The sequence below is a fragment of the Ammodytes marinus genome, assembly GCF_949987685.1.
Source record: "Ammodytes marinus genome assembly, chromosome: 12".
Taxonomy (NCBI): Eukaryota; Metazoa; Chordata; class Actinopteri; order Uranoscopiformes; family Ammodytidae; genus Ammodytes; species Ammodytes marinus.
Window position 1 is genome coordinate 8,009,350 of NC_137216.1, and position 14,208 is coordinate 8,023,557.

The following is a 14,208-nucleotide window of genomic DNA, read 5'->3' on the forward strand; positions in this document are numbered from 1 at the left end:
TGAAATTACACAAAGTCCTGCTGAACAGTCAAACATGTGGTATTCATATCCTCTCCAGCTATATCCAGTGCACATTGATCAAGCACTGACACAGTAAATGTGCCGCACCACCTAGCTAACCTTTACTGCATAAAATGAAAGACAAATAGAAAGGAATAGTGTAATGTTGCCTAGGAAATGGACTGCTGGTTTCAATATAACTGCCAGTTAGATTCAGGGTTGTGCTTATCACAGGTGGAGGTAGGGCCAAGTAATGTTGGTAATGAGGGGGCAAGGCTTGGCCACTTATGATGTCATAATGGGAAATACATTTGACTGGGGTTTTCACACAGGTTTTTAGAAATGTGGAGATGGAGAAAAAGTAGTTTTTTCTCATACTTTGGGAGTGACACACAAGGGACCCACATTGTTGAAAAAGCACAAAAAAGAGCAATTTGATATTTAATATGTGACCTTTAGCTTTCTGTATAAGCCATTAGAGAGGGCCTGGCCTTTAGGTCAGCACAACTGAACAAATTTTCCTGATGGTGCCCCAAAACATTTTCCAATTAACTTTGACATGTGATAGTATGCATAAACAATATAACACATGACCCAAGTATGAGCAGCAGGTAAGCAGCAAAGGAAAACTGGTGATGTAAAACATTCCAGCTTACCAGAGCAGAGTGTGAACATATACAAGGGGTCAGGGAGCCCTGGTGATTTACATCAACTGAGCACATAGCCAGATGTGAAAACATAAACTGGATTTTGTACAATGAGGAACGCAGAGAAAGGTGGTTTCCAGCACAATATGCTCTTGCTGTGTAGCTGAAACGCATGAAGCAATCAGGGGCTGCCTTGAACTGAGGTACAAACGTTATAGGTCTGAATGTAGGCCCTGATTGCCCCATCAATTGATCAGGCTGGTCTCAACAGGCTACTTCCTGTGTTCAGTACAGGTGCCATGAGGCCCTAAACAAATAGTATTGCTTTATTTTATTGGGTGTGGGACAAAATGTTAAAGGGTCAGTTTAGCAACTTCAACTCAACCCCTATGGTTTTAGGATATTGGAAATCTGCTGCCAGCCCAATAAAATGGAGGCAAATGAAATTTAGCGTGCAATTATTCACGGCCTCAACAAATGACATTCGGAAAATTCCAAAGAACTAAATGATAAAGTGTCCCAGTTAAGCTTGATAATCCACGGAATGCACCGTCAACAGCTTTAATTTAAGTGACTTTTTACCAGAGGAAATATTTTCTGTAAAAAGCGCAGGTTATCCTGAGTGATGGGGACACTGTCAATTTCCCCAATTCCATTTTTTGATAGGAAAACAACATTCCATTTTATCAGGCTTTTGGCAGAAATCTCCGACTGATTTCTCATAAAGTCAGCGAGAATGACGTGCACGGCTAAATACGATGAGGTGAATGAGAAAATATGTATTCTGTGATTTGGGTGAACCAAAAAAGTATGAAAAAAAGTATTAAAACACACTGTTAACCACGCCGTCTGCTACTCAAAGTCAATGCCAAACACATCTGTTTTTCTGCGCTTTCAAAGTACAGACTGCGGTGCTGGCATATAATATCTGTGTGCCTCCCTGTCTCCTTCCCTTTCTGCATTTCACTTTGAATATGTCAGCACAGGAACATAATCACAGGTGTTTCGATTAGTGAAACGTCTTGTTAAGCATTTCCCATGCGCAGTCTCTCCACTGTCTGGGTCCCTAAAGCAATAATACAGCAGCAACATTACACTCATTTGACAGCACTCATATGCACACAGTTGCAGTTCAAACCACAGACATCCAGCCAACAAAACACAATGTACCATACACAACACACACAGCCGAGTACAGCATATGGTCACATCTTGAAGAACAACAGAGATGCTTCATTTCAAAACTTTTCTAGCGGTATACTGTATGCTGAATTGCAAAAAGCCAAATGATGGAATACACATGTTCAACCATTATCATTCTTCAGGCTAGGGGGAATGACTTTGACTTGTTTTTTTAGGCATACCATACAAGTGGAAAGGAGCAAACCCCAAAGGCAGGCATACTTATTGCCTCCACATTTGGTATGACCTCAGAGATAGAGCAGTTAAAGGAGGCGGCATCCTCTCCTCAAACCAAATGGCTGTCGGCGGCTCCCTATTAAATCCCACTGTTCCTCTCGCATTAGCCTCTGTTTTTTCTCATATCCCCGTAAAGCTCGCCAATCTCCCTTTTCTTTTTCTCCTTATCCCTATCAAAGCACGCCGTCTCCTATTGGACTTTTCCTCCACACTCCTATATTTTCTCCTTTCTGCTTTTTTCTAAGCGTACCTATTTGTTAGTGTGTACTTTTCCTTTAACATCTTGCTCCCGTTGCTCTTTATGTCTCAGCCTCCATTTTGTCCTAATTCTAAAAAGCTCAGAGAAATGATGCAATAGCCAGGCCATGCCAGCAGCATACACTGTATCACATGTGGTTAGCCCTCGAGGCAAATAACTTTTCCCTAAAATATTGATTTTCAACTAGACTACAAAGCGTGAGGATGACAAGCTTGACATTTATTGTTAAATGAAATTATAGGCCTACATTTTAGCTGATGCTCTAAAGCAGAAGGGTCTATTATGTCGACTACAACAGAATGCTTTCCACACAAACATTATGAGCAGTTAGTACCACTATGAAACCAACCTCATTTAAATAATTGTTTAAGGTAAGTACAAGTATGTAAACCAAGTCCCTTACATTTTATCAGGAAGTCTTTGAATATGTGCTTAATATTTCATGAACATTTAATGAAGTTAAAGGTAATTAAATGTATAGAAGTGGTTATAAGATTAAAGGCAGAGCTTAATGGAACAACTCAAGTTTTATAGTGCATACTATTGTATCAGGATCTATCCCAAAAACACTACTGGACGATTCTTGTTTCAATGTTACATGCCATGATGGTATTTACAGAAATGCAATCTTTACAAATGGGATGCAGTCTTCAGAACTCACAAAGCCAATGTTATGCAGAGGCTTTTGGAAAGCAGAGACTGAATCTGTAAAGAAACCACTGTCTGGACAGATGTTTAGTGCTGGAAATTCCTCCCAAAACCCTGTGCTGGATTTGGCCTTAGTCCAGTATCATCTCTGGAATGGAAACAATGACTTAATTCCAGGTGAACTAAATCAACTGTTGCCATGGTTTTTCTGGCACTTTCCGGAGACATCTATTTTTTTTTCTCTGCTCGGAGAGTAATCACATCCACCATTATTCTTACAACAACTGTTGAAGCCCACTGAGCTCTGCTGAGAAAAACATAAAAAAATATTAGGCAGTTTCCATTAATTTCCTCTCTACAGGTACAAAGCACCTGGGACACTCATTAGCTGTAGAGCACTTATTTAGGCCTCCTTATGTAAGCAATTATAACACTATTTAAAACAGCAGAGTGGATCTGCTGGCAGTAGGCCAGTGTTAGCTGGGGTCAGTGGATAACTGAGCCTGAGGCTGGGAGGAGGTCGACACAACCTTATAAGGCCCCTCAATGTGGTGACACAAGTCAGGCTGAGGCCCCCAGGCGGACACATAATTTATCACTTTCTCTTTACTGCTAAATGGAGCCTTTGAAGTTTACTAGCACCTGCATTTTTGTTAACGCTGGAGACGTACAAAGATAGAGAGAGATGTTGGGGTCAAAGGGGCACTATATGATGCACTTTAGCCTAGAGAGGTCACTGAGGTCCCACAAAGAAATGGCCACAAGGCATGGCTCTTTTATATAATTGGTCCACCAATGATTATTATGTAATGTTAGAGAAAGACAAATTCACGTTTTCATGTCCAAATAGAATGACACTCTGCACAGCTCTGCCCAAGATGTAACATTTTAACAAGTGAAGTTATCACGTTATAACAAGATCAATCATTATCACATTGCTACGTGATTCTGATCTATTTCTTTTTTTCCTATTGGCATCAATATGCTTCCATACTGTCATGCCTGTCCAAAAATGTATAAAGTAAGTCATAGTCTCCCGTTCAACTCTACATGATACACCCCTTGGTCTAAGCAGCTGCTGTTTAGGAGCATGTTATATATTCTGCACTGCAAGTTTCAATTGAGGAACTTAAGGCTGGAATTTTGCTGAGTGAATTTTATTCAGTTAAGGTTTAATCATATCAGACAAACTGGAAAATATGTTGTGTATAAACAGCCTTGTTGACAGAGTGCAAATGACAAATGGAAAATCAGAACAACATTTCACATTTGTAAAATAATTAAATTCCAAATCTACCTGAGGTTAAATCCACTAATGAGTGACTGCTCTCTATCTCCTTCACATTCAAGACAGATTACTGTATTTTTGTAATGAGAGAAGAATGAGGGAAATATGCCCGCCCATGACCTTGTGACATTATGGCAAAACACCAAACTTCCTCAACCAATAAAGCACTGGTTCACTTATTTAGAGCTTTCATGCAGCGTCATCAGTGCCAAGGAGAGGATTATTTATTGGCAGATGTGCTGCAGCTTGTTTGCATAGTTTATGCAATGTGTCATCAACAGCTGTGTGAGTCTTCGAAAATGTCCTCCCAAAAGGCAGGGTCCAAGCATGGTTGACTGTATTCTAAAAAGTGAAAACAAAATCTGCAATTGAACTAATTTTGGTAGTGGCAAAGGTCATAATTAGCATAGCTAACGATGGTTTTCCTTTACTTTTCTTCATAACATCGTCCAATTATTTAAAGTAACTACAAGTAACTTTCCGTTTTTGTTGATTCTAGTGCCCCCTTTGCATCTTTGCTAGCACTTGCCGGAGGCAGTGCATTTGTTAAGGAAGCGATTGAAAGAGGACCGCAGGATGCATGGCGATGAGTTAATGTATTTATATGTGACTATGTAGGATTAATAATGTTAATATGACCAGGGTGAAGAAAAAGTTAACTTTGATTCAGTTCTGTTCGGAAATACAGGGTGTTCCAATCTTATTATTTGAATTGCACATGTCCACCTGGGGAAGGCAGGTATTGTCACAAAAAATATCAAAAAGCTTAAAAAAATCAATGTTTTGTTCTCATCCTTCCCTAATCGTTTGCCTGCGAATCCCATTCTCTCATTAATGACAGCTGCCAGAGCGAAAACATGTGCTTTTCCAGAGGAAATTCCAATTGGACATGACTTCCTGTGCTGCAGTTGAAACCAACGTGTTGCTCAGGGGTTAGAGAATAAGAAACAGAGATGTATTTGCCCGTAATGACACGTACCAAACAATCCTCTGGGCTTCCATTTCTCCCACGCCCTTTTCACATTCTCTCTCTCATTAGATTCCAGCTCTTATCCTCTTTTCCCTGCCCTGACTCCTCACATCCTTTCGAGTCCCTCCTCTGCCTTCCATTCTGATCTGACTTTGCGTGTGCTCATCCTCCCCTTCAACCCCCTCCCACAATAGATATGAACAATTGTAATGGAAGAAGTATCCTCCACTCCGCTCAGTTCCCATGTTTAAAACAGTATCTCAACCTAAATACCACACTACATAAGCAAAGGGCGTAGTGACAAAAGGGGGCACAAGGTGGGGGGACATACCTAGAAATCCAGACTCAAAGCCGTTGGAGCTGTAATTTAGCCCAGGTACAGTAAACAAATATTGCCATGACTCACAACACACTTCTAGCTGTTTAAACATGAGGCATTGTTTTTGCGGGTGATAAATTAAAGCCTGAGATAAAATCTCCACACACCACAGCAATTACAAGGTTATTCTGCAGGATTGTGTTTCTCTAGGAAAACCCATGTGGCTATGCTTTAATTCCTAAGTACAAAATATTTACAAAAATGCAAAGTGCTAGCATTTGATGTCATATGGATGTCATTTAAAAGCTAGGGGACTGTAAATTAGCATGCCAGCATTTGTATTTGTTATCCTTCTGGTTGAGATCTTTCTAACTTGCCACAGTATACTGTAAACAATTGAATGTGTTTGAAGCTCGCTAGCGGACAATGTGAATGCATACTAATTCCTCTGATATTCCAATGTACAGTTAGCCTTCAGCTCATCTCTCTAAAGCCCCACCTCTTTCCAGCTCATTTCTCTGCAGCAGCGTTTTACCCATTTGGGTGGAATCATCTAGGTTGAATGGCAGCCATGAGTCACCGGCTACAAGCAGACATTTCCACATGTAGCTGGTCTGGTTCTGTGTGAGAGCCGATTGTTCTGGAACACAGACTGGACGTTGCCTCCAGTGGACACAGACTCACATTGTGTAAAAAAAAGAATTCACCCTTCTCTCGACTAGCTATTTTGATGCAACAGACCATGTTAAAAAAGGAATCTCCTCTGCTGAGTCCTTAGTACTTTTTCATATTGACCTGCATGACGTCTTACACCAATGTTTTAACAAGAAATCCTCTTACATTTGGATTATTTTGTGCAAATAAATGTATCTGTTCTGTGCTCAGGGTGAGTCTAACAGAAGATGACATTTCAAGAAACTCTGTTCAGACTTGGCAGTGTTGCATATCAAAAGCTCCAGCACTGTACTCAACAGGAGGCTCTTGGAGAGTATCTATGATGGAAGACTGTCGGACATTCATCATAATGATCTATTCTGCTCAGGATTCTCTTGGTTCTAAGACTTTATTCCATTAATTCGCTATAGAAACACACATCCAACAAGTTTTGAGAGCAAACGGGGGAATTCCCAAATATGTGGTCCAACTCAGTCAAGGAATCCATCATTTACAGCCGACACAGAGCAAAAGAAATCCGGTGTATTGCTTGTTTCTGCAAAAACCTGAATACAGCCTGTCTGAGCTTGCTAATAATGAGGCAACACCTTCAGCTTCAATCACACAAAGTTCCGCTATTAATATCCTAACCAGAAATGAATCACTTGCACTCCTATTACTAGCTTAAAGAAACATGCTCTATAACAGACCGTTTCAGACAGAGGCTAAAAAGAGGGGATTCAACGATGGCACTGTGAGAAATATAACATGTTTTTATTGGAAACTACACCATTAAAACTGTTTCTGGTAGAAACCCAAATTACAATTACAACCCGAAAATGAGTGTAATATGGGACATTTAAGGTAATCTGGAACCTTTAAGGACAGTACTATAATTCCCACTGATTCAGCGCAGCTTTAAGACCACCTGGATTCAAAGATGACCTAAAGGCTCCTTGCCGCACTTACACCAGGCATTTCAACATCAAGACCATCAGCTGTCCAACAAGTTGTTAACCCTAACCCTAAACATAACTTAGGCCGCATTGCTAACCCATGTCACCCACCAACGCCCGCATGCTCGCTCTACTTCTTAAACGTCTGCAGTTGTAATATACACAACCTAGCTACAACTTAGAATTTAGGTTGGACCACAACCTGCAATTATGGCTGCCAGTCACCATTATGTGGCATTTAAAACAAGTAAGCGTATAGTGCTTGAGTATATTATCACATGTTGGAGAATGTATGAGGACAAGTTCACATCTAGAAAAGAAGCTGTTGCTTGCTGTTAAAACAATGCAATCAAATTAAAATCAAGTATGCTACTACTGTGCTCAGCATAAAGATCTATCTTAAGACTGGCTCTGACTCAATCAAACATTTGCTATTATGACAAAACATTCCAGACAATGGGACTCGACTTCGCATTTTAAAAATGAACATTGACTTCAATTTGATTTAGCTGAATCACTGCCTGGCCCAAAGCACTTTGCCACAGAGAGAAAGGTTCCCAGATGGGACATAAACTCTCATGAAATTGGAAGATTTAAAGCAATTACAGCAGCCTTTGAAATGATCACCGGAGAAGACACAGGGAACATGTTCGGAGGGAGTGCTATATTACACTTAGACCTGCCAACCTTCAGAGGATAAGCCCAAGAGGGCAAGAGTCCCCCCGATCCCCCTGGAAAAACTACAACCAGCTGTATCAACACTCAGTGTACAGGCAAACTGTGCTGTGTAACAGTACCGATCTGGCCCTCGCAACGGCATGAACATGACAGTTGTGTTTGCTTTCCTGGCATTTAGGGATGGACAATATTAGGGGAGAACGGGGTAATTTGTCACATGGGTTGGATGTCACATTCGTTATATCTCGCCACCAGAGCGCGCTTGCTCTGAAATGTTGATATAAAAAAGGTCCAGAATTGGGATCAGAGGTCACATACTTAGACTTCCTTGGAGGAAGACAGCTGCATTTCAGGTGAGAGGATGTTTTGTGTTTTTCATGTCCAATTCAAAATATTTTGCTTCTCAGTATTTTTCTTCTAGGCTTTTACACAATGGGTTTATAACAAAACACTTGTTACCCTCAGAAAGTGTGAAGATTAAACTATAGTTTAGATTGTGGTTAGCAAGCTAATTAGTTGTCAGATGGTTGTTGGCCTTGATGCTAGCAAGAAATTCAAGTTGGGGTTGGTCGTCAAATTTTTTGGGGGGTTGGTTGTCACGTTATCTCAAGGCTGCAGCCAGAAAAGGAACCCAATAACGAAAGAAATTGTCAAGCTGTATCCTCACTGACACCCCAGAGAAGGAAAGAATTGAGCAGGAAAAGGCAGCTAGCAAGCAAAAGAAAAAAAGGCAACAAAATCAAAACAACCCAGTGCATCCCAAACTAGACCAGCTGCCAAGGCTACAGTAAGTTATGTAGGCCTATTTGTCAACTTGACAATGCAATTAAACATTCAAATTTGGTTCTGCCTCCTTGCCTTCTTTTTAAGATTTTTCCCATTAAGATAACATTGTGACAAACAACCCCTTGATGGGGTTGGTTGTCACAATGTGTCAGAGTGTCTTTGATGGTAAATTACTTCTTCATTACAATAAGTTGGAAAAAAAGAGAGACACACATTTCTAGCCAACACCTTAAGCTTCAATTTAATGTAGGAATGGCTATTGACAGATGTTTTGGTGATGAGCAATTCTCACTAGAGTAAAAAGTGTGCCTACTTACCCCGTTCTCCCCTACTTTATAAATGTTTTGAAGGATAATGACTGGCTAAAATAGCTAACAACTAAGAATCAACTATCATCAATCTTACAATATGACTTTTAAGAAGCATTTAAAGGGGTAGTCCAGCTGTTGAGTATAGCACATCCATAAGGTTATGTGGGCCCACAGGAGTCACATAAAAAAAGAATGTTTAAAATTGAAGTAGCAGAGGCTGAGATATCCTGTTTGTCCTTAGTATGAGTTAGGCTACAGAAACGCTGCATCCTACATTCCCCATAATGCAACAGGATGGGATCTTTCGTGAGACCCTTCCTGACTCCTACATGACCACATCTGTCAAACTTCACACCTCAAGGTTGTTATACAGACTTCTCAGTCCTAATACAGTTATATAAAAGTAAAAGATGATGTTATTTTTTTTTAATTTCAGAAACATGAAATAATAACAATAAATGTATAGTCGGCGATTCTAGAGAATGCATGATGTCAACATCTGTGAATATCTCTTCACGATTCGCTACCTGTTCATACAGTGTGTGCAATGAAAAAAATTCCAGTGTTCATACAAAGCACAGACATGTTGCTAGCTAGTGGGCCCCCTTTGTTTACATACCACTTGTTTTCATACCCGTTTACAGAATCTAGGCTGTGCATTTTGACATTAAGTGATTTTGACAACTACAAGGGTTCTCCAGAGTAGTGGTTCTGGCACATCCCTAGTTTAGGATGAAATTAGGACAATTATAGCACCATGGGAACCCAGCCAGTGTTTGCATTCATCCTCCCACATGGACAGGCTGAGAGGATCACAGGGAGGATCGGTGAGTAAGTGCCAATCAAGGAGCAGGAAACCTGTCAGGGGTAGGCTTAATTGCATGGCTTCTGAGCAAATAGTTCCTTTAACTTGAACCTGTGGAGGTGTTCAGCATAAAGACAGAGGAGAGGGCAAAGCACTATAGCCAGTAAGTCCTTTGTCTATCCATTCTCGTGCAGTATTGACACGTGATATTTTACATTGGCTGTTTCACGTCCTTCCCCCTTTCCAACTATCTGCTTTTTTATATTTTCCAAATCCAGCCAAAGCGACTATTTTAACATCTGGAAGTCATCCCCCCCTCACCCCAAGCCTCCATTTGCTGACTGCAATAATTTGGTTTATAAGTGGTTCCCATGGAGTCAGTCCTCGCAGGCACAAGCAACATATAAACTATCAGTTCCATCGTCTGTGCCACCAAGTCATCCCAGGTTCAAAGCCACACTCAGACGGCTGATAAAACGTTGTATTCCTCCTCGAATGTGTAACTCAGGACAAATACACAATCTGGTGAGGGCGAGCCCATTAGCTCTGGAAGAAAAGAGGCGTGTAATCAAGTCATAGCTCAAAAATGCAGCATGTGTTTCTAATCTAAGCCGTCTGTGGACCTGGTTGAATTCACATGTTTCGAAGTTACAGTCCTTGGTAGAAAAAAGCCCATTTGTTGCGATGTCAGTGATGTGGCAACAACAACTGGAACCAATTTGGGAATCAGAAATGACCTCATGTAGGCTTTGTTGATTTGGAATACCAGGTTTTTGCGTTTCTGCTCTCTGCCTTTCTCTCAGAGAGGAGGACATTATTTTCTTACTGTGACAAATATGAGCAATCGGGAGATGATGAGACAAAATGTTACTCTGCTAACAAACTTAATTAATCCAGTGTTTAGTCTCTTTGATGCTAGGCGGCTAAGTGGCATCTTTGAAGATGTTTTACAGCTATGTCAGCGTCTGGGAGGAGTAGTGTGCCAACTCAAACACACACACACACACACACACACACACACACACACACACACACCCATGCAGAGGCATCTAAGGCTAAATGTATAGGCACAGACTTCTGGTCTTTGTTATTGGAGTCCGGTCGCTGATCCTTTGCTGTTTTGAATCCCTTTTTTTCCATGTTCACATCCCCAAACCTTACTCCAAATATTATTTGAACTTTTCTTCATTTTCCAATGCAGGCCAAAGATTTAGAATGAGGGTTGTCCCATATTGTTATCCCGGTAATCTATACTGGCGTCACCATTTGCAATTGTGAGCTTAGTCTGCTCCTTGATCTCGTTTGCCAACTTATGTTCTTTTGCGAGCAAACCTTCCACACATGTGCAGCCATATTACATTTCATCTGGAGATGCAGAACTGTGCAGACCAACATTTTCCACATTTGCTTTAAACATGTGAGCAGTTTTCAAAGCACTACATTTGATATTGTAAATTCCATTCTGGCTTCCCATGCAGAAATCTTTACAATAAACCTTTGTTAACTTATTTTTATATTTCAGAACAGACTTAAGAGATCATTTTGATAGTTTACTGAGAGAATGGTTCTGCTTGCAATTACGCAGTTTCATCAACATTCAACCGCACTCAATTTAAGGCTGCGATTTTCCACATAAAAGTCCCACTTAAATAGAGTTATACTGGTAATTATATTTGTGAGGATGATTGAGAGGCTCATTTCGATGTGTAGCAAAGTTGAGTTTGTCTTTTGATGTTCCTTCAGCCCCTTATTGTTGGTTGGCATATATCCTTTGATATAAGCCTACTAGCTAAACCAATAGCGAAATTCACTCAAAAAACATTCCAAATTGGTCACCGTGTGGAACCAGCCTTGACACCTCTTCACACACAAGTACATTGTCTCAAAGAGCTAGTGAGCCACATTTTCCCTTGGTCTACAAAACCATGAACTTTCCACTGTTTTATTTGGTCGAAATGCATTGGTCTCACCCACCACTACTCCATGGAAAGAGGCCTGCAAGACCACAGTGCTGTTTCAAAGGACAAATACAGACAGCTTCGAACTTCTGAACTGATTAAAGGAATAGTTCAACATTTCAATTGTTTTGCTTGTTGCCTTTCTCTCTGGCTCAACAAAAGGCGACATAAAGCATTCCTGTAACTGTGCGTGCATTTTTTTAAATATAGAAACTTGCAATGGTTGCTCATTCAGATTAGCTTAGCTCAAACACTGGTCGAGCAAGTCAAAAGATACACTTTACAACATCACTTGACGTTCTTGTGTGAATTTTTGGGACTTGTTTATTCATCGCCTTATGATGCACTTTATATGTTTTTAAATGTCACTTTAGAATCAAATACATACTGGGAAGAAACCAGGAAGTCCTCGTTATGGTCACGTTTGTGTCTGGTTCTAAAAAGTGGTCGTGTCAGAACAGCATAGCTGGAAGCTATAAAGCTTGGTAATGTTATATTGTATAATATTTGATGGCCAGGTATAGTGTCTCTTTTAAATCTTGATCCATGTCCATTTAAATCACTGAGACTGAATTTAACAATGTTTTTGTCACATGCCAGAATCAGCACAAATACACTGAGATGTGTTTAGGGCCCTGCATGTCCTGAATTCACCACAAGGTGGTGCTCTATCTGGTGCCATTCTACCACACAAATGTGTCTGTTTTATGTGAAACTGAACTTCAAAAGTTCAAGCCAACTCATTTTAGTTAAATATATATTGAAAGAAAAACTTAAAATTATCCAGAAGAAACAACAGCTTTAAAAAAAATAAAGCAACACTGTGTGCGCTGCACTGGACTGCTTAACTCCACACTCCATCAGGGCCCCATCAAGTGATCTTTCCGGGCCTATGACATCATACGTAGAAACAACACAGTTCCTGTGATGACACGAGAGATCAAACCATCCAGACTGCAGTTTAAAAAAAGGGGGGGGGGGAGTGCAGTTCAAGTAAAACAAGATCACTCAGGTGTTCCAGGTCTTGGCTTCTGCCAGCTGAAGACATCAGCAGCCCCACAGTGACTCACAGAATCCAACAGCATCTCTCATTTCTCATGTCTCCTCACATCTGCTCTGCATTAACGTGCAAGTCTGTGTTCCCTCAGAGGCGCGTGAGCCCCTGGTGCTGAAATTATTTTTGCAGATGTACAACTGTGTCCGAAAGGGGGAAAGAAAATGGCCGTGGTAACGATTAGTGACTGTTTCCAAAGTGTTGGAGCAGTGCAGGAGTAATGCAAAACCGCAAAAAAAGGGGGCTCATTTTCCCCCTCCTCTACACATTTCCAGGGCCTGAGGGTGACATCACTCGCAATCACTGACAGATGGCCACAGCACTGTTTCCTGACATACAGGGCTAGTTTGCCAGTTGCAGATAATCCACACAAAAAGTTATACTCATCTCTTTTAAATCTGTTCGAAGCGAGACAGAGTCTCCAATAACCACGTGAGGTTTGCTTCAATCAGCCCAACTAGAGTTTCAACTTACATGTTTCATGCAGTAAGTACTTTTTCAGCTGCTGTCCAACAGACAACTGCAAACTTTAACAAGGCAGCATAACACAATGAAGATGTCACGCACAAGGACATTGTCTGACAAATCGGACTTATCTAAAAATGACTTGTGCTTTAAGGAGTTTCTTAGAACAATTGATTGAACAATTGGAAAAATTCTGAAACTTGTACAACTATAAGCCAACTGCTTGTACATACGCTAAGGTCTAGTCAGTTGAAAGAACAACCCATCCAGCCTCTTTCACACATAATACCCAACAGCAATTAGACGTTCAAATAAACAGCAGAGGGGTTCACTTACCACTATCTGCATCTTGACATGTAACAATCAAAACCTGGGCCACGGAGACCAAAAGAAAAATCCTTAAATGCACAGTTCCCATCATGTCTATAAGAAAGACATGAGCTGTCCTTGTGCGTAAAGCAAGGGAGGGGAAAAAAGGATGAAAAAGAAAAAAAAAGTTATCACTGCACCACCATGAATACAAGAGTTTACTCCTCCTTGTAAGCAGCAAGCAGACCCAGCCCAGACTGCGTGAGTGCTTTTTTTGTGTAGTTACAGCTTTAAATGAGAAGAATGCTGGCCAGCCTAATTTTCCTCCCCCTTTTGTCAGCCCTCTCCCATAACCATCCTCTCACAGGCTTTTGTGGCTGTGGGAGAACTACACCCATGTTCACAAGTCCTCATACTTTCCAGCGATTCTTCATGTCTGTCTAATTATCTCCGAATGAATCGCCTTAACAATTACTCTTAGCAAAAGATGCCAGGGATCGGATGAGGAAAAATGACTGTGCTTGTTTGGAGGTGTAAAAGATCTTTGCTTGTGGTTACTAGGCAAGATCATAAAACCACATTTTTATTGCAGTCTCCGGGGCACAAAACAAGACACACAGTGGCTGAGAATCCTTCTCTTTACCAGACAATTTAAAGTAAGAATAGACTATAACTTTTGTGT

At 40.7% G+C, this 14,208-nt stretch overlaps 1 protein-coding gene across 1 annotated transcript in view; it reads right to left on the minus strand.

Annotated features, from left to right (window-relative positions):
- Positions 1-13,801, minus strand: part of col5a2a (collagen, type V, alpha 2a) — a 42,095-nt gene extending 28,294 nt beyond the window's left edge. The window contains exon 1 of the mRNA XM_080038159.1: positions 13,554-13,801. Coding sequence (XP_079894285.1) covers positions 13,554-13,638 — 85 coding nt within the window. The 5' untranslated portion in view covers positions 13,639-13,801. The remainder of the gene's footprint in view (positions 1-13,553) is intronic.
- Positions 13,802-14,208: the final 407 nt, after the last annotated feature.